The following is an 18,511-nucleotide window of genomic DNA, read 5'->3' as shown; positions in this document are numbered from 1 at the left end:
ATGTTCTGGTTAAATTAAGACAGCTGGCCTTCAGGCTAGTGTCAAAACTCACCAGAGATGTGTAGATATCTGATGACAAACACCTAGTCATGTACTATTGCTTATATTATATTTTATATAATGGCACCTGGTCCTTGCCAAATTTGACTTGCATTGCAATATTTTTGGTTTGGTGCCAAGGGATGTAATTTGGTAATGCTGCTTTAAAACAACAAGACCCCAAGTTAATTAGGTATGTTAGACTGTTGCAGGGGGAAAAATAGCCACACAAAGAAAACCCCACTTCACTGTAATGATACTGATTGCAATAAAAATCTCGTGATAACCCTGTTCATGGGCATATGTACAACAAATATAATGATAATGCCTTATACTTCTAGCTACCGACTGATATTCTCACACAGACATATGAACTATTTTGAAAAAGGCTATCAGTTAAGACGTGAACCTCTGGATGATAAAGGCTAGAAACCCCATATAAATGTGCACATTACCCTTCTGATTCTGAAAGACAGATTACTGATTTCCAAAGGTAGGCACAAGGAGTTATCTAAGGGCATGTCTATCTTGCACAGAAAAACAGAGATCATCCCCCCCACAGGGTTTCAGAGCCCAAGTTCCAGCCCGAGCAGGAATGTCTACACGGCTATTTTTAGCCCCACAGCCTGAGGCTTGTGAGCCTGAGTCACTAAACCCAGGTTCTGAGACTCAGCATCATGGGTTTTTCTTTGCAGTATAGACACACCCTGACTGAGCCTCACTTTGCCAGTTCTAGTATTCTGTCCTTGCATTTCTATTAACAACGTTAACTGGTAGAGCACTAAGGGAAGAGACAGAACATGGTGGGAGAACACCAAGAGTGAAACTATACTTAGTCTACTTTCCAGAATAACAGATATCCCTCCTTCCCTACTTCATATCTCCATAGGCTTACAGCAAAGCAAGTGCCACATCCACACAGAAAAATTCATAAGTAAAGGCAAAAAAACAAACCAAACCAACACAGAGTAGAAAGCAATTTAGGCCTACAGAGCTGGAAGGAGTTAGTGAATTTCACTATAAGAAGCGTAACTAAAAAGCAGAGTCAATCTTCTGTTTCAGGAAAGAAAACAAATCATTAAGATGCCCTTTCTATTGATATTACTTGCACTGAACGCTCAAACCACTAGATAAGAAGCCCACAATGGCCTGAGCACAAGTGTCAATAGTCACCATAAAAAGAGGACCTTGTTGAAGCTGATTATAGTGCAGCGGATCCATTAGTAATGGGATTTGTTGAGAATCTCCTCCCTACTGGGATGCATGTTTGGGAACCCTCCCTAGTCCTTCATAACGGTCTTTCCACCCACTGGAAGTAGTTGCATCCAGCTCCCCATACCTGGTTGGCTTGGGTAAGGCTTCGATAGCTGCTGTCCACCCCTTAAAAAGGCAGAACCTTATCACTGTACAATCATAAGAGGGGGGAGACACAATAGGGCAAAAGGCTGGGAGAAGTTGACGCAAAAAAAAATTTAATATGGGATGGGGGAAACTTGCTTCCATCTCACTTCACCATGATCAATAGAGACCTACTAGCGACCAACACCACAGTGAGCAGGAAGGTACAACACCTCATATCATACACAAATGACACCTTTGCGTCAAAACTGAGATATGTGAACATAAAACAGAGGTTAATGTAGAGATACTTACAGCTCGTTGATGGGCTGTCAACCACGTCCAGATCCGCTCTCCGGAAGCCGTGCATCTGGTGTGACGAATGCAGCGTCGACTCGATGGCTCTCTCGTGGGCGGTCAGGACGATGGCCGAGGGCCGCCCCGTGCTGCCAGGGCTGGAGAGGGACCTCTGCATGAATGCCAGTTTGTCCTTGGTCCTTCTCTTCATGTCGTCCCATCTGTGCTTAATGTCTTTTACAGACCTGGGGACCTGGCTGACTGATGTGATTTTCCTGGCTATGCCTTCCCAGATCTTGTCCCTGTCAGCATGGGATAGACGCATTGTCTCCCTCCCAAACAGCATGGCTTCGTTCCGGGTCACCTCAGTGACCAGAATGTCCAGCTCTTCCTTGGAAAACTTGGGCTTCCTCTTTCGTTCAGTCATATTCCTTGGGTTGAACATCCCACAAAGCACAATTGGGTAAAAAGAAATCAACGCCAAGTACCACACCCCCCACATCCAACCACGTGACCAGTGCTGCACTGGGGCTGATTTCCAGCAAGACGGAGTTGGTGGGACCAATTCCACCCACACCCACAACAAGCTTTCAATATTCCTCAGTCGAGATAGAAAAGGGCGGCCATTTTGTTTTTTAAAAGGTAACTTTCAAGCTTGAAACTCGGACTATTATGGAGGTGCTAGGTTGAGCGCCACAATTAAGATTGAGTTGAGTTCAAAGCAGGGATTCAAAGCCTTTTGTTATGTATGAACATTTCAGCATATCCTCACCAATACACGGAATAGTGAATGAATTTTGTGAGAATTTGCGAAGTCCATTAATTAGCTTATGAAGTAACAATTAAAAAATGGGACCTTTAAAAAAAACCTTAGTATGCTGTGTCTTGACCTTACTTGTGTGTTCTAAATGATTTTAATAAGGGAACACAATGCAGACTCAATTTCCCTTACGGTTAAAACTCATTGAAATCTTATCTACAGGCTACCATATGAATACTTTTTTTAAATTTAAGAACTGATTAATAGTAATTTTTTTACTTATTATCTTCTTAAGTGAAAGTTTCTCCTTCAGTGTAGTTAACTAATACTATACTTCAGAGAATTCCAACAAACAGCCGTACAGTACACTCACTGAGTAGTGCCCGGTCACTATGCCACTCATCCAAGTTTGGCCCAGCTGTCCCTCTGCCAAAGTGAGCAGCAACACTATGAGAACTGGTCCTGGTGGATCCACAGCATAGCCAGCCCAGCCATGGCAAGTGTACTTTATGGCTATTTATTATTCATGTGCAGAGAGGGGCACAGAAGTGTATGTTTACATAGGGCCCAGTGATGGGTTAATCTGGCCCTGGTGGGTGCAGGAGAATGGAAGACTGGAGGGGCAGGGGAAACAGGTGTGCACTGAGAATACAAAGGACCTGTAAACCCAGCTTACCTAACCAGTATGTTCAGGGTGCTTTGTGTTATTCCAGAGCAGAGTAAAGCAGTCAGAACACACAGGTGACTCTGGCCTCAAAATTTCAAATAAACATGATTTAAGGTTGACACTACACATCTTCCAATAATTAAAAATATATGATAATGTTCTCTTTAGATTTCCTGTTCAGCATCTATGTATGAAGTTTCTGATCATTTAAAAAAGGAAATTCTCACAAAAATCTACATCAAGATGGAGTAATGTTTGGAAATATATATCTGTAATTTAAGGTAAAAACAATCAGTGATGATGTAACTAACCCCAAATCAAACAATTAAAACCCAGGAAATTCAGACATATGCTAAAAATTAAAAGAAATCAAAACATATTAAGTATGGAAATGCCCAGTTAGAGCATTCAAACCACCTTAACTCTGTGCTATAGTAGCACTGTGGCGGCAGGGGGAAAATGAAAAAAAATCTAAAGTGTCCTTAAAAATAAGTTTAATCTAATCTGGGACCACACATTAAAAAGCCTAATTTTAATTATATTGTTACTGAACGGTGTCACTATATGTTCGATCAGAAGTTATAGGTAATGTCATGCAGTTTGGGGGGGGGAGGAGGGAGGGAGTGTTAATTGAAGGAGATCTGAAACAAAAGGTCCTGTCTGCGCGGCATGGACACTAAAGATCCCAAGATACATTTTAAGGGGTAGGTAATATGTCCCATTTTTGTAATCTGCACTAGTTATCAGGAGGTGCTGCCTCCCAGTGTGGAGAAGTTTGGGATACATTGGCATGAAAGGCACTAGACAAATGCAAACTATGACAAAAACATATGGAAAAATAAGTGGACCCCTTTCAGGTGTATTTGTTTGTTTTCCTTAGTACTGTTATGTTGAGGGAGGGGTGAAACTTCACTGAAGGCACAACAGCCGCCCTTGTTCAGGATCAAGGAAAGAAGCAGTTAAGCTCCTTTATGGAACAGGAAACAACAGGAGCCACTGCCCAAAACACAGGCCACATAAAAGGCTGGTCAGGAGGTGGGCTATGTGGGCTGAGGGGTTTTACTGGAGGCTGAATGCAAATACTGAGGGTGGGGTATTGTTCTGGTGGAGTTGTGTGTGTGTGTACACATCTGCCTGTGCACAGATGATTCCAGAAACACCTCAGAAGCACTCAGAGAAGGCAGCAGAAAGCCGACAGCCAGAGCAGAACATGTAGCGTGACCCTGAGAGAAAGCTAAGAGAGAGCTTTGGGGCAGAATGCTGGCTGGGAAAAGAGGACTGGAATATTTGCAAGGAAACTGTCTCCTGTATGATTCCTACTGTGTTCAGGGAAACTGGGACTTTATGCACATTCTTTGTAAATAAGCAGAATTGTATCAAACAAGTATCTCACGACATCATCAATTTCTTCTTCTAACTGAAACAACCAGTAAGATTTCCAATACTGGCTAACTGTTCTGGTCAAAAGGGGTAACAGTATGATAATCTCTCTACAAAGGGAAAGCTGGCGGGATTTTAACAGAGAACTCACTTGGGAGCTGCTCTGAGCAAGGTAAGCTGACAGTATTAACAAGACTGAGCCCTGTCTACATTACTGCTTTCACGACTTCTGTCATTGCTGGAGCTGCACCAGTGGTGAATTATGGGTCCCAAGTTTGCCATTGCGGCTAATGCCATACAGGGAATTGCACAGTGAATTAGTCACAAGCTAGAGTGAGATGTGGCAGTTTCAGGTCCTAGGGGCTCATACCAATTTTTCCTTCTGAGTCTGTGCATCAAAGTCGAATTTTCCTTTCAGTTTGCAGTTTAAGAGAATCCAAACACCAAAAAACCAAAAAACTCTACAAAAACTGGGAAGCCTGGCCTGATACTAAGTCAAAACATGAAGCCAGAAAGTGTCAGGTTCCCAGCAGACCTGGTTTCCACAGGGTTGTGAGAGGCTCGCGCAGTGTTCTGATAGTTACCAGGAGCCTGGGAGGAGTTTTGGGTCGGTATTAAAACCTAGTGTTTTGCCTTTTAGAGCTTCTTCAGGCCTCTAGTTTTGGCACCTATTGTGTGAATGGAAGAAGGCTTTAACTTTCAAGCATTGTGGCCCACGCAGAATGTAATGTGGGGTGTTGCCAGACCCTGCCCACAGGAGTCATAACAGCCCATCCATCATTTTGAATTCACTCCTTAGCTCAGAAGGAGCAGGGCCCCAGAGACAGCTTAAAGCTGTACAAGTTTCACTTTCAGTTGCAAAGGAGTATTTGAGAATTGCTAATGTGTGATATACAGAACCGTTCTGAATACAAAGCCACCTACACTCTACACTGCTTCTGAGGAGCAAATGCACAGTGACTTTAGATTGCTGTTTGCAGGGAGCTTGTGGCTCCGTCAGAGTTTCAGAGTGATACTGCTTTATATGACTTCTTACTTCTTCACAGCAATTCACTGAAACAGGAGGACCCATAAGAGCCCTCAGGTCCCACATGCTGAGAGCTAACAGAAATGGATGTATGCAACCCAACTTAAACGAGCATGGACACTGAAACCAGGCATCCATCCCCAGCCATGCCCAAAGGGCTGAAGAAAGTAAGATAGTGCTATTACAAACCCATCCCAACTGTGTGCATATGCGGCCATCATAAACGTGGTAGGAAAATGTTCCCAAGGAGTTGCACCAACAATGCTAAACTTAAAAAAGCAAATACACAGACAGTTCCATGCACATATATGCACGTGGTGAGGTAAATTAAGACTTTCCTATCCCCAGAGTGGGGATTTGGACCAGGTAATAAGTTTTTGAGAATTCGAGTGCTCTTTTCTAGCAACAGCTTGGAGACTGTAACCTGCCACAGGAATTCTAGGACTCTCACATATGAGACACCACACTGTGATAATCCCCTTAGATATTGCCACAACTCCAGATGCTTCCCTTCACCATCTTCCAGTGAGGACAATGGTGAGTCACCCAGAAGGGTGCCCTAAGGGCTTCCTGCCCTATTTCAAAGGCAGTTCCATTTTCCAGACGTGTCCCCTGCTTCATCCCTTATGACAAAGGTCACCAAGAGCTGTATGAAGTGTCTCTGCCACATCCCAAAAGTAACCCAATACAATGGGGCTGGTTCTGGGTTTTGTGAGAGCCCTTGTAAGATTCGGGATCAGGGTAGATTCCTGGGTTCTTATTAAAGCTGGAGGCAACATAGCAATTTTGACTGAGGTTTGGTTTGAGTCCAGGCATTTGTTCAAAGCCAGTCCCTATGTGAAGTGAGACCGAGGAAACGGTTCACACAAACCCCTACAAACAAAACCACTACGTTCCACACAGTATTAGAGACAACAACCCTTTACGCAAAGAGGAGACTGTTACAGTGACTGGTTCTTGGATCAGTGGCCATCTCAACATGCAGCCCAGCTCCAAGAGCTTCTCCGAGATTAAGCATGAGAAGAAGGAAAAATGCAACATGTCACCTAACATGTCACCTAACTGCTGCTCGTCACTTGCCCTGTCTTGTGTTCTTCCTTTCCTTCTAGCCACTGCCCTATTTAAAGAGGATCTGGATTCCCCGAAGAGTAAGAACTGGAAGGTGCCAAATTTCATTAGGAATATAAACATGATCAGATTGGGTGGGTCAAAGACAAGTAAAATGACACACAACACAATACAATGATGAATCAGCTCAGGCTGCTGTTCACCTACGACCCCGTCCTGGTGAGCAGACCCACTCCGTTCACAGAGAGAGAACGCTTTGCAATGGCAAGGACAGCGCTACTCTTTTTCCAGATGCTGCTACAGCATCCCGAGAAGTATGGCTTTTGGGGATAATATCCACGAGGGGCAAGATGCTAAGGCAGGATCCTGAATGCCTACCCAATCTGAAAGTTTCTGAATACACAAAAACTTTTCCCCATCAATCCTTCCTAGTAACATCATGTTTGTTAGCATGAATACAGTCATAGTCCCCACACTACTACTGTGGGAAGCACTTTTTCCAGGCTCTATGTGGAAGGATCAGAAAGATTTCACTCCATGGAGCTCAGTTTGTGTGTGACCTGTCTGGGGTCCCCCAATAAACAACCCCTAAAGGAGTCTGGTGACCCTCTTGCACCTAGACGACCAGATGTCCCTATTTTGTAGGGACAGTCCTGATATTTGGGGCATTTTCTTCTATAGGTGCCTATTACTCCCCATCCCCTGTCCCGATTTTTCACACTTGCTGTCTGGTCACCCTACTTGCACCTTATCTCCATTGTTGTTCCGATTCTCTCCATCCAACCTTTTATAGTCTACTCACTCTACCAGGCTGAGCAGAATGGTTTGGCCATTCCATCAGGACATAACCAAGGCAAATGCTGGTTTGTGAAAAGATTCCTGTGAGGTCATTCTGTCGGATGGCACCGTGCTGGTAACTGTTCCTGGATAGGGCCAACATGAAAATTGGTAGTGGTAGGGCCATGCAAGTCAAATCCAGGAGGAAGATATTGTTATAAGGTTCTTGTTTCATGGGACCATATTCTCTCTACTCCCACTTTTGCCCCTGATTGGGTTATGAGAAATGGTAACAATAGCAGAAAAATCTCTCCGTGGCTTCTGACCATGGAAATCTCTACTATGGTTTCTGATCTTTGAAATCTTTGCTGTAAGAGCTACATCCAAATATCCATCCATTCCTTCTCCCACCCCTTCTCTTTTCCACGAATTACATAACTCCAGACTAGAGATCAGTCCTACTGGAGTAAAGACACGCAGAAGACCACATGACAGTATTAAGAACTCCAGCCTTTCTTGTCTCATTGGCATCCTGGATACAAGTGTCAGGACACCCTTCATTCATGCAAGCAGACAAAAAGGAAGAGCAGTGCCAGAATATAGGCTGGATTGGTTGCCTTTGTAGTGTCTCCATATGTGTTCCACACTACGCCTCTTTTCTTGGTGAAGCTAATAAGGGAACTATTCATTTGGGTCAACAATCCAATTAACCCCAAAGTTATTTTGATCTTGTCTGGAATGCTTTCCTGACACCAACTATCTAGCTCTTCAAAAATCCACCACTGAAGGCAGTGTTATTGATTGGTAAGAACATAGAAGTAGCAAGAAATCCACAAGTTCTCATGCCCTCTGTTAACTCTGCTACTGATATATCCGTGGCCTTGGGCCACTTCACCTCTTTGGAGTAGCTTCCCAATTTATACAAAGTAAGTGCTACCTGCTTATAACATCATAGGGGGCTGCAAAGAGTACATCAATACTTGTAAAGAACTCTGAAACTAAACAGTGCTGTATAAATGCTAAACATCTTCATTTCTCACTGTTCCATTCAAGAACCAGATCCACTTTTTGTCCAGTACCTACACTGCTCTGTGTTCTGATGCTATGAAGCCACTCAGCCAGTAGAGTTCAATAACATGAGCTGTACCTATATAATCAATCATACTAGTGACACAAACAAGAAAAACAAACAGAAGAGCGCCATAGCAGAATTTGCTCCATTAGAAACCTAAGGAAAAAGTCTCTCTCTCTCTCTCTCAATGTCTGGGAAATGGGAAAGGATAAAATTAATATGGAATACTTTCTGCAAGATTATTTGCAAACACTGGAAAGTAAAATGGGGGGAAAAAATTAAAGAAAACTGGAGTGAGACTTGTTAATGTTTGTAAGAAGGGGGAAGCGTATATCTGTTCACTATTTTTACTGTGCTTGCTCATCACAAAGAACAGCCATTCTCTGCACACACCTCCCTCCGTTAGATCCGACCATTCAATCTGACAGCAGAGGACTCTCACAAGAGCACTTAATAGAAGAACACAAGAGTTGAACCCTGTAAGAAAGGGCCTCTTTTGTAACTGTCACACAGAAGGATGAGAAGCGCATCCTGCCTTTTCTCTGGATCATAAGCCCTTTTCAGGGAAGTCAGAAGAGAGCCAGACTCACCTCATCCAATTTGCTTTGGTTTCATCTGTCCCATCTATAGATTTGTAGCGGTTATTCTTATCAACAATCTGTAGAATAATAAAATAAAAGTAACAGGAAGACTGGCTGGCTCAGAGAGAATCAGGGAATACAGAACTATTCACATCTAGATCAAATTTCCATTCTAGCTCCTGGTCAGGGGGTTCTGGGATATAAAGCATTTTACCTCTGGGTCATGGTTTCACATCTAGCCCTGACCAGTAGAGCATCTAGCTTGCTCCCACTGGATATGTGTTTGTGGTCCCCTCTGTGAAATGAGCTTGGTGGTATCAGTCCATTGTCCAGTGTATAAATATCCACAGCACAAAACTACCACTGCAGCTGGTACTATTTTGTACAATTGTTGACAGTCTCAGCTAAGATGCCAGGGACTGAATGCCCCTCTTCCTCTTCTCCCTCAGAACTGAGGCATATCCCCACTTTGCAGCTGGCTAGACTGAGGCACAGAGATAAGGACCTTGCGTCAAGGTCACAAAGCATATCAATAGCAGAGCTGTGAGCTGAACTTGGGGGTCCTGGTTGTAGGTTTAATCACTCACAAGCAGTTCTCAGTGTTTCATACCCACAACCTCAAATCCACCTTGTGGTTTCTTTATGGCTGAAAAGTGTTGTGGGATTGGGATAATAGCAGGATGGTTTTTAATGCTGAAGACTGTGTGTGGTAGTGGAGCTGCTCCTGGTGGATGACAGATTTAGGGAGTGCTGGGACTCTTGAATCTTGGTTGGCGGGCTTCTCCCTCCTTCGCTCTTCACAGTGCTCTGGTTCAGGGGAGGGGGAAGTGCTGTTTCAAGAGGTCATGGAAACAGTTCTGTAATCTCCAGAAGTGATCCTCCCCAACCCTTAGAGTCGAGGAAGATACACTGAGGAGCTTCCTCAGGATTGGCTGGAGGGCATGCCAGAGAGAACAGCAAGAGGCAGAGGAGAGGGAGTAAGCTATTCATTCATTTCTTCTAAGTTCCAGTGATGGTTGGACTTCGATGCTTTCTCAGCCCCTTGGCTGTGACCCAGAAGGCACCTGTTTGTGGACCATTTGTGGGTTTTGCCCCATCAGTTGAGAAGTCCTGCACTAGACCACATTCCCACCCAGATCTGGAAATACAATTCAGGAATCTTGACTCCCAGCCCCCTTCTCTAATCTGTATCCCTAAAAAAATAATAATTACAATAGGTGGACCTGGAGCTGCTGCAAATGAATATCAAAAGAAAGGCACTTACTCTTTTAGCAGAGCTAGTACCATCACCCCATAACTCGCTGCTCTAGGCTGTGTGGTTGGATTGTCACAATTAGGGAGGCAGTTAGGACACTCACCAGCCAAGAGAAGAATCCTGCTGACTTGTCCTGGCTGGAGATCTGCCCCTCATACGGCCCGAAGACATGACCTTTGGGGATAACCTCGTTCACACAGCGTATGTCATTCTCCCCGCTGGGTTCTTTCACCACCTCCATGCCAGGCGGGATGGTCAGTGCTGCCCGGTCAGGGATACCAACAGGTACCGGAGTGTCTGACACAAATACGGGGGGACCATGGTTTGGGCATTCATCCACAAAATACTCCTGGCAGGACTCACAAACTGGAGGAAACAGGAATTAACTTGTGAGCTGAAACTTCCATTGGCAGAAATGCCAACATCTGAAAGCAATTATTAGCTTATACAACCTTCAACAATAAGGACAGAACTCACATTTTTCTACTCCAAAAGCAAAGAACCCTGCCACTGAGGAAAGGGAGAATCTTTCAGCAATACAGGGCCTATGACACAGTCTAGCAGTCCTGCCTCCATTCAGCAGGGGGCAGAAATGTCTTCATATGGATGCATGTACACACAAAAAGCCAGTTCATTAAAAGAGGAACAAGACTGCCTTCTTCTCCTGCTGCTCTGACCACATCTCCCCACCGCTTCAAGCTCTTCACTAGCTTCCACTCACTTTTTGTATCAAGTTAATCCTCCTTCCAGTCCAGGATGTATACAATTCTACTCCCACCTATGTCTCTTCCCATATCCCCTCCTATACCCTTTCTCTTCCCAAGCTCCCTGCCAACAGCTCTTTTTGTGGCTCCTCCCATGTCACAGCTTACACCCAGAGCAGTTTGCCAAGCATTTTATTCTGCAAGTTCCTCTTGAAAGCCTACCTGTTCCCGAGAACATGTCAGCCATAGAGGCCCACATATTCTGTGCTGTCTTACACCTTAAAACTACTAGCTCTTGGAGGCAGCACTCTCATTTGCTTGTTGGGTATATGACCCATTGTATACACCCAGTAAATACCCTTGCCCACATAATCCCACTACCTTTGTCATATGCCTCAGCGACAGACAACATCATATACTTCTCCTGTGACAGGAAGGGGCTGTGGCTTCCTTAGGAGGCCAACAACACTCAGGGTGTGCAAGTGTATGCCAGGACACTTTTCCCTCCCAGGATGTGGAGAACGAAAAAAGGAGTTACGCATGCAATGCTCCCTTGCTTGAGAATGATGGTTCCAAAACTCATAAATCTGGACTTTGTAGGCTCTCTATTAGGCTGCCAGGCCAACTCCACAGTTACCCAATCCTTATGCTTCAGAGGCCCTAGCACATTTTCTATCTATTTCTCCACACAGCCCCACTACAAACCCAGAACTTTGGATGTCACGAATCCCTGCCTGACGGCTTCATCACCAAGTATTTCAGGGTCCTCGGGAGTTTAACTAAAGTGACAGGTTTACAAGTAAATTCTGTCCCAGACGCTCCTTTCCTATCCAGGGGGAAGCAGATGGACTGAGAGAGGAGGAGAATTCTCCCTCCATTGATAAGACACTTACACCAGAAATCCACTTGCTGAAAGCTCTTGGTCATGATCAAATCCCGTTTCCCTTTCAGTTTCTTAGGCTCCACTTCCATGGATTGAGAGTCAGCCCTCCCAGAGCTGGGGAGAGAAAGCAAGAGAATAAAGAACTTACGACTGTGATATGCTGGAGAAAGAATAGAAAAGAACAGACAATGAGACAAAAGCTGTGTGAACAGTCATACCCTGCTTCCCAAGCCTAAAGTGTCAAACTTGATTTTGCCATCTAAATTGCTGATACATAGTGCCCCAGGCTATCCTGCCAGAACAAGGTGCTCCAATGGCATCAAGTGGCTAATGCTTACATCGCCTGGGAGCTTTTGGTGGAGAACCACCATGTCTGGCAGAAATCCGCCATGTCTGCTGCGGGTCAGGGAGACTCAAGGGGAGCACCATCAATCCAACCCATCTCAACCTATGGCTGAAATGGAGACAAGATGAAGGAACATATTAGGCAGAGGTATAGTCTCTTACCAGGGTTGCCCATATTCCTGGTCCCGGCACGGAGAGCAGGCCTCAGTCTTTATTGTCACCATCTCCCCTAACGAAGTGTGGGTCTGGATCAAACAGTCCTTCAGGTTTTCACTCATGTTCTGAAAGAGAATGAAAAAATAGGGACAGGGAGAGAAGTGAATGATGGAGAAATCACAACACTCCCCCTGAATTGTATATCCAGCCACTAGAAACACCTATCTGGGGCACAAACAAAAATCCCTTCTTGGACAAAGAGGCACTAGTAATTCTATCACAGGTCCGGCCTAGGTGCAAGATACAGAGAGTAACATGGGGCACTGAGAATAAGGATTCAAGGCAGGAGGACTATGCTACACAAAATCTGCAGAAAAAAAAGCTAATATAGGGCTACATGCTTTGTCATCAGATGAAAAGACACTATAGTAGTGCAGAGTATGATTATATAACCAAAGACTTGTTTTTAAATAATGCTTAGAAACAGAAGTCTATAGGTGGGCAATGAGCCATGACTTGTCTAGCTGTATGGCTGCACCATGTATCAGTGTGCCACAGAGGGTGGAGTGAGGATATGGGCTCACTGAAGTCCTCCTATGCTTTGGGCACTTATGATACAAAGTCACGTGTCCTCAGTGCCAAAGGCATGCAGGAATCCAACAGAACGGCATTATGCCTAGCAGGCACTTCTCTCTCCACCCTTTGTGATTAATGGGGATCGGTTACCACCACCCTCTTAGAGGCATATTGTTTTAATTAAAATGCTGCTCCCCTGTCTCAGCACAAGAATAAGGGAATATTCAATTCAATTAAAAGGTGGCTAATTCAAATGCTTTTTCACACAGCCCATTGTCACAGGATCCCACTGAGGAAGATTCACAAAGACACTGGACATACATATTGATGTCAAGAATATTCAGAGTTGTTATAATTAATGCTAAGAAAAATTTTGGAAGGGGGATTAAACTTTATGCTTCAGGGCTTCAGCCAATTTGTAACTATTAGGGATCAGGATAGGGATCAGGATTACCCCACATACGCCTACTGTGGAGTTCTTACACCCTCCTCTAATACATCTGGTGCTGGCCACTATCAGAGAAAGGAGACTGGACTAGACAGAACTCAGTTCTGATCCAACATGGCAATTCTTTTACATCACAGATTGAAATCATCACACTCATGCCACACTCAGGGCATGTCTACACTACAATCTTAAATCAACCTAAGTTAGGTCAACTCACAGCCACCGCAATAATTACTGTGGTGGCTGACGTCCACACGACTCTCCTTCTGTCGGTGGCGCGCATCCTCACCGGGAGCCCTTCCACCCGACTGAAGAGAGGCAGTGTAGAGGATTGAGAGGCAGAATTCTCAGCTCTATGCAGCTCCCCGCCAGGAGCCCAGCTGCCCCCTGAGCTTCTTGCCTCCAGTGGGGAGATCCACGCTCAGAGTCTGGTCGGCAGCCATGCTTCCGGCAGGGAACTGAGAGGCCCGGGAGAAGGGGAGCTCGGACCCGGGGGGGGCAGCGCAAGCCACCTGGCAGCAGCTGGGGAGCAGAGCTTCAGCAGAGTCATGAAATTGACAAGACAGCCAACAGCTGATGTAAGTAATGCAGTGTCTACATTGCCACTGTGTCACCCTACCTACACCAACATAAGCCCTATGCCTCTCCAGGAAGTGGAGTTATGTCAATATAGTAGGGCACTTACATCAACAGGAAAAGGTTGTAGTGTGTACACTGATGTAGTTAGGTGAACATAAGCTGCCTTATGTCAACCTAACTGTGTAGCATAAACCAGGGCTCAGTACACTTGATCTCTGCACAAACAACATTCAATAGTCAATCAGAACCCTTCTTTCCGAAGTGCCCACCTAGGAACAGTGGTCTGAGCACAGAATCAGAAACAATACTTCTGGATCCTATTCAAGATTAGGTTCTGGATTCTTAGAATGTAAACTCTTGTCCATAACACAGCACAATGGAATTCTGGTCTAACACCGGGGTGTGTGTGTGGCACTGCAATAAAAATAAATAATAGTATTCCTAGTTTTAACAGATATTCTTTGTAATTTTGAGGAAGTCACAATTTTTCAGCTTCAATTTCCCACCTGTCAATCTAAACTGGAGGAATCATTGATTCATATTGAGAATTCACCAGTTAATACTCCGTGGATTTTGGAGGTGAAGCCACAATGTAAGTGCATCTTTAGGCACAGACACTTTTGTTTCTTTATAAAACACTGCCAATCCCAAACCAACAAAACAGAGAACTTCCTTCAAGACCCAGCTAATTCCAGGGAAAGCAAGACATTGCAAGTCACTGCCCTCAATGGGCTTGGGTATTTCTTGGGGCTCAGAGCTCTGTCCGCACATCCACACACAGAGAAGGGAAAGAATTCTAATAACCAATTCTAGGTACCTGGGCTGAAGACAGAGGCTACCAGCCTTCTCCAGAGAAACAGAAACTATTTTGCCTGAAGAGTGTGCTTTAAAAATGCATCAGAGCAAAAAGAAAAAGCAGAACTAATGGGGAGGAAGCAGAGGGCTGTGAGGAGCTCTTTCCCACAAAGACTCCCTGAGGGGAGGCATGTGATGTTGCTGGCACTGGGGCAGACATTCAACTTAACTTTCCAGTGATTGCATGCAAGAGGAAGCCCTGAGGACAGGTCAACACCCACAACTCCAAAGCCCCTTAGCGGGAAAAACGTCAGACTGCCTGCTCTCATGCACGGAGCAGACACGTGGCTGCGTGAACAGACATTGTCTTGTCTCTTTTTCCCTTTCAAGGAGGGATTTAAAGTTCCTTCTCAGATCCAGGATAACGATATGAAGACAGAGGAAGCCAGCTTTCAATTAACTGCTGTATATCAGCCCTCAGCACCGTGCTGCAGTCACTTGGATGCACTTAGCAGCACCTTCTTTGTGCCGCTTTCCAATGGCTTGTGATCAGACTGCACATCTGCCTTGTGCCCAACGGTGAAGACAGAGTATGACTGTACAAAGTGCAAGCTGGTCTCCATATTGGAAGAGAAGGTTCAAGGTCTGGAGAAACAAATATCAACCCTGCGTTGCATAAGAGAAAATGAAGATTTTCTGGACAGACATCAGGATATGCTTCTACGGGCACAACGTTCTGAAGATTCAGAGCAGGCTGCACAGCGGGGACATAAGGACGGTGAAGAAAATTGGCAGCATGTGACCTCCAGAAGAAGAAAGAGACGCATCCATGTACCAGCAATGCAGATACAGGTGAGCAACCGGTTTTACGTTCTCTCCACAGGTACTAATGTGGAGAGTGGATTAGATGATACATCTGAGGGAAGGGAGCTGAAGGAGACTCCACCGATTGGATTGCATGAGATGCACTGTCATAGGAATGGGGGTTCCATGACCACCGCTCTCCAGAAAAGGAGACGGGTGGTGGTGGTCGGGGACTCCCTCCTAAGGGGGACTGAGTCATCTAACTGCCATCCTGACTGGGAAAGCTGAGACGTATGCTGCTTGCCAGGAGCTAGGATTCACAATGAGACGGAGAGACTGCCGAGACTCATCAAGCCCTCGGATCACTACCCCTTCCTGCTTCTCCCTGTGGGCACCAATGTTACTGCCAAGAATGACCTTGAGCGGATGACTGCAGACTACGTGGCTCTAGGAAGAAGGATAAAGGAGTTTCTCGTGCAAGTGGTGTTCTCGTCCATCCTCCCTGTGGAAGGAAAAGGCCCAGGTAGAGACCGTTGAATCGTGGAAGTCAATGAATGGTATGCAGGTGATGCCGGAGAGAAGGCTTTGGATTTTTTGCCCATGGGATGGTGTTCCAAGAAGAAGATTGCTAGGCATAGACGGGCTCCACCTAACGAAGAGAGGGAAGAGCATCTTTGCAAGCAGGCTGGCTAACCTAGTGAGGAGGGCTTTAAACTAGGTTCACCGAGGGAAGGAGACCAAAGCCCTGAGGTAAGTGGGATACCAGGAGGAAGCACGTGCAGGACAGCGCAAGAAGGGAAGACTCCTGCCTCATACTGAGAAAGCAGGATGATCAGCGGGTTATCTTAAGTGCCCATACACAAATGCAAGAAGCCTGGGAAACAAGCAGGGAGAACTGGATGTCCCGGCACAGTCAAATAATTATGATGTGATTGGAATAACAGAATCATAGAATCATACAATATCAGGGTTGGAAGGGACCCCAGAAGGTCATCTAGTCCAACCCCCTGCTCAAAGCAGGACCAATTCCCAGTTAAATCATCCCAGCCAGGGCTTTGTCAAGCCTGACCTTAAAAACCTCTAAGGAAGGAGATTCTACCACCTCCCTAGGTAACGCATTCCAGTGTTTCACCACCCTCTTAGTGAAAAAGTTTTTCCTAATATCCAATCTAAACCTCCCCCACTGCAACTTGAGACCATTACTCCTCGTTCTGTCATCTGCTACCATTGAGAACAGTCTAGAGCCATCCTCTTTGGAACCCCCTTTCAGGTAGTTGAAAGCAGCTATCAAATCCCCCCTCATTCTTCTCTTCTGCAGGCTAAACAATCCCAGCTCCCTCAGCCTCTCCTCATAACTCATGTGTTCCAGTCCCCTAATCATTTTTGTTGCCCTTCGCTGGACTCTCTCCAATTTATCCACATCCTTCTTGAAGTGTGGGGCCCAAAACTGGACACAGTACTCCAGATGAGGCCTCACCAATGTCGAATAGAGGGGAACGATCACGTCCCCCGATCTGCTCGCTATGCCCCTACTTATACATCCCAAAATGCCATTGGCCTTCTTGGCAACAAGGGCACACTGCTGACTCATATCCAGCTTCTCGTCCACTGTCAACCCTAGGTCCTTTTCCGCAGAACTGCTGCCTAGCCATTCGGTCCCTAGTCTGTAGCTGTGCATTGGGTTCTTCCGTCCTAAGTGCAGGACCCTGCACTTATCCTTATTGAACCTCATCAGATTCCTTTTGGCCCAATCTTCCAATTGGTCTAGGTCCTTCTGTATCCTATCCCTCCCCTCCAGCGTATCTACCACTCCTCCCAGTTTAGTATCATCCGCAAATTTGCTGAGAGTGCAATCCACACCATCCTCCAGATCATTTATGAAGATATTGAATAAAACCGGCCCCAGGACCAACCCTTGGGGCACTCCACTTGATACCGGCTGCCAACTAGACATGGAGCCATTGATCACTACCCGTTGAGCCCGACAATTTAGCCAGCTTTCTACCCACCTTATAGTGCATTCATCCAGCCCATACTTCCTTAACTTGCTGACAAGAATACTATGGGAGACCGTGTCAAAAGCTTTGCTAAAGTCAAGAAACAATACATCCACTGCTTTCCCTTCATCCACAGAACCAGTAATCTCATCATAAAAGGCGATTAGATTAGTCAGGCATGACCTTCCCTTGGTGAATCCATGCTGGCTGTTCCTGATCACTTTCCTCTCATGCAAGTGCTTCAGGATTGATTCTTTGAGGACCTGCTCCATGATTTTTCCAGGGACTGAGGTGAGGCTGACTGGCCTGTAGTTCCCAGGATCTTCCTTCTTCCCTTTTTTAAAGATTGGCACTACATTAGCCTTTTTCCAGTCATCCGGGACTTCCCCGGTTCGCCACGAGTTTTCAAAGATAATGGCCAATGGCTCTGCAATCACAGCCGCCAATTCCTTCAGCACTCTCGGATGCAACTCGTCCGGCCCCATGGACTTGTGCACGTCCAGCTTTTCTAAATAGTCCCTAACCGCCTCTATCTCCACAGAGGGCTGGCCATCTCTTCCGCATTTTGTGATGCCCAGCGCAGCAGTCTGGGAGCTGACCTTGTCAGTGAAAACAGAGGCAAAAAAAGCATTGAGTACATTAGCTTTTTCCACATCCTCTGTCACTAGGTTGCCTCCCTCATTCAGTAAGGGGCCCACACATTCCTTGGCTTTCTTCTTGTTGCCAACATACCTGAAGAAACCCTTCTTGTTACTCTTGACATCTCTGGCTAGCTGCAGCTCCAGGTGCGATTTGGCCCTCCTGATAACATTCCTACATGCCCGAGCAATATTTTTATACTCTTCCCTGGTCATATGTCCAACCTTCCACTTCTTGTAAGCTTCTTTTTTATGTTTAAGATCCGCTAGGATTTCACCATTAAGCCAAGCTGGTCGCCTGCCATATTTACTATTCTTTCGACTC

At 45.5% G+C, this 18,511-nt stretch overlaps 1 protein-coding gene across 4 annotated transcripts in view; it reads right to left on the bottom strand.

Moving 5' to 3' along the window:
- PRDM11 (PR/SET domain 11) overlaps positions 1-18,511 on the bottom strand; it is a 55,494-nt gene that overhangs the window by 18,143 nt on the left and 18,840 nt on the right. For 3 of the 4 annotated variants that reach the window (XM_084631108.1, XM_084631110.1, XM_084631109.1), the window contains 4 exons: positions 12,356-12,474; positions 11,859-11,962; positions 10,365-10,627; positions 9,016-9,083 (listed from right to left, as the gene is read on the bottom strand). In XM_084631108.1, coding sequence (XP_084487234.1) covers positions 9,016-9,083; positions 10,365-10,627; positions 11,859-11,962; positions 12,356-12,474 — 554 coding nt within the window. Of the gene's footprint in view, positions 1-1,692; positions 2,106-9,015; positions 9,084-10,364; positions 10,628-11,858; positions 11,963-12,355; positions 12,475-18,511 lie in introns of all 4 variants that reach the window. The other variant, XM_084631111.1, reaches the window with a different exon arrangement.

Source organism: Lepidochelys olivacea (assembly GCF_965140295.1).
Source record: "Lepidochelys olivacea isolate rLepOli2 genome assembly, chromosome: 6".
NCBI lineage: Eukaryota > Metazoa > Chordata > Testudines > Cheloniidae > Lepidochelys > Lepidochelys olivacea.
Note: the sequence above shows the minus strand (reverse complement) of the source record. Positions and strands in the feature narration are given on the sequence as shown.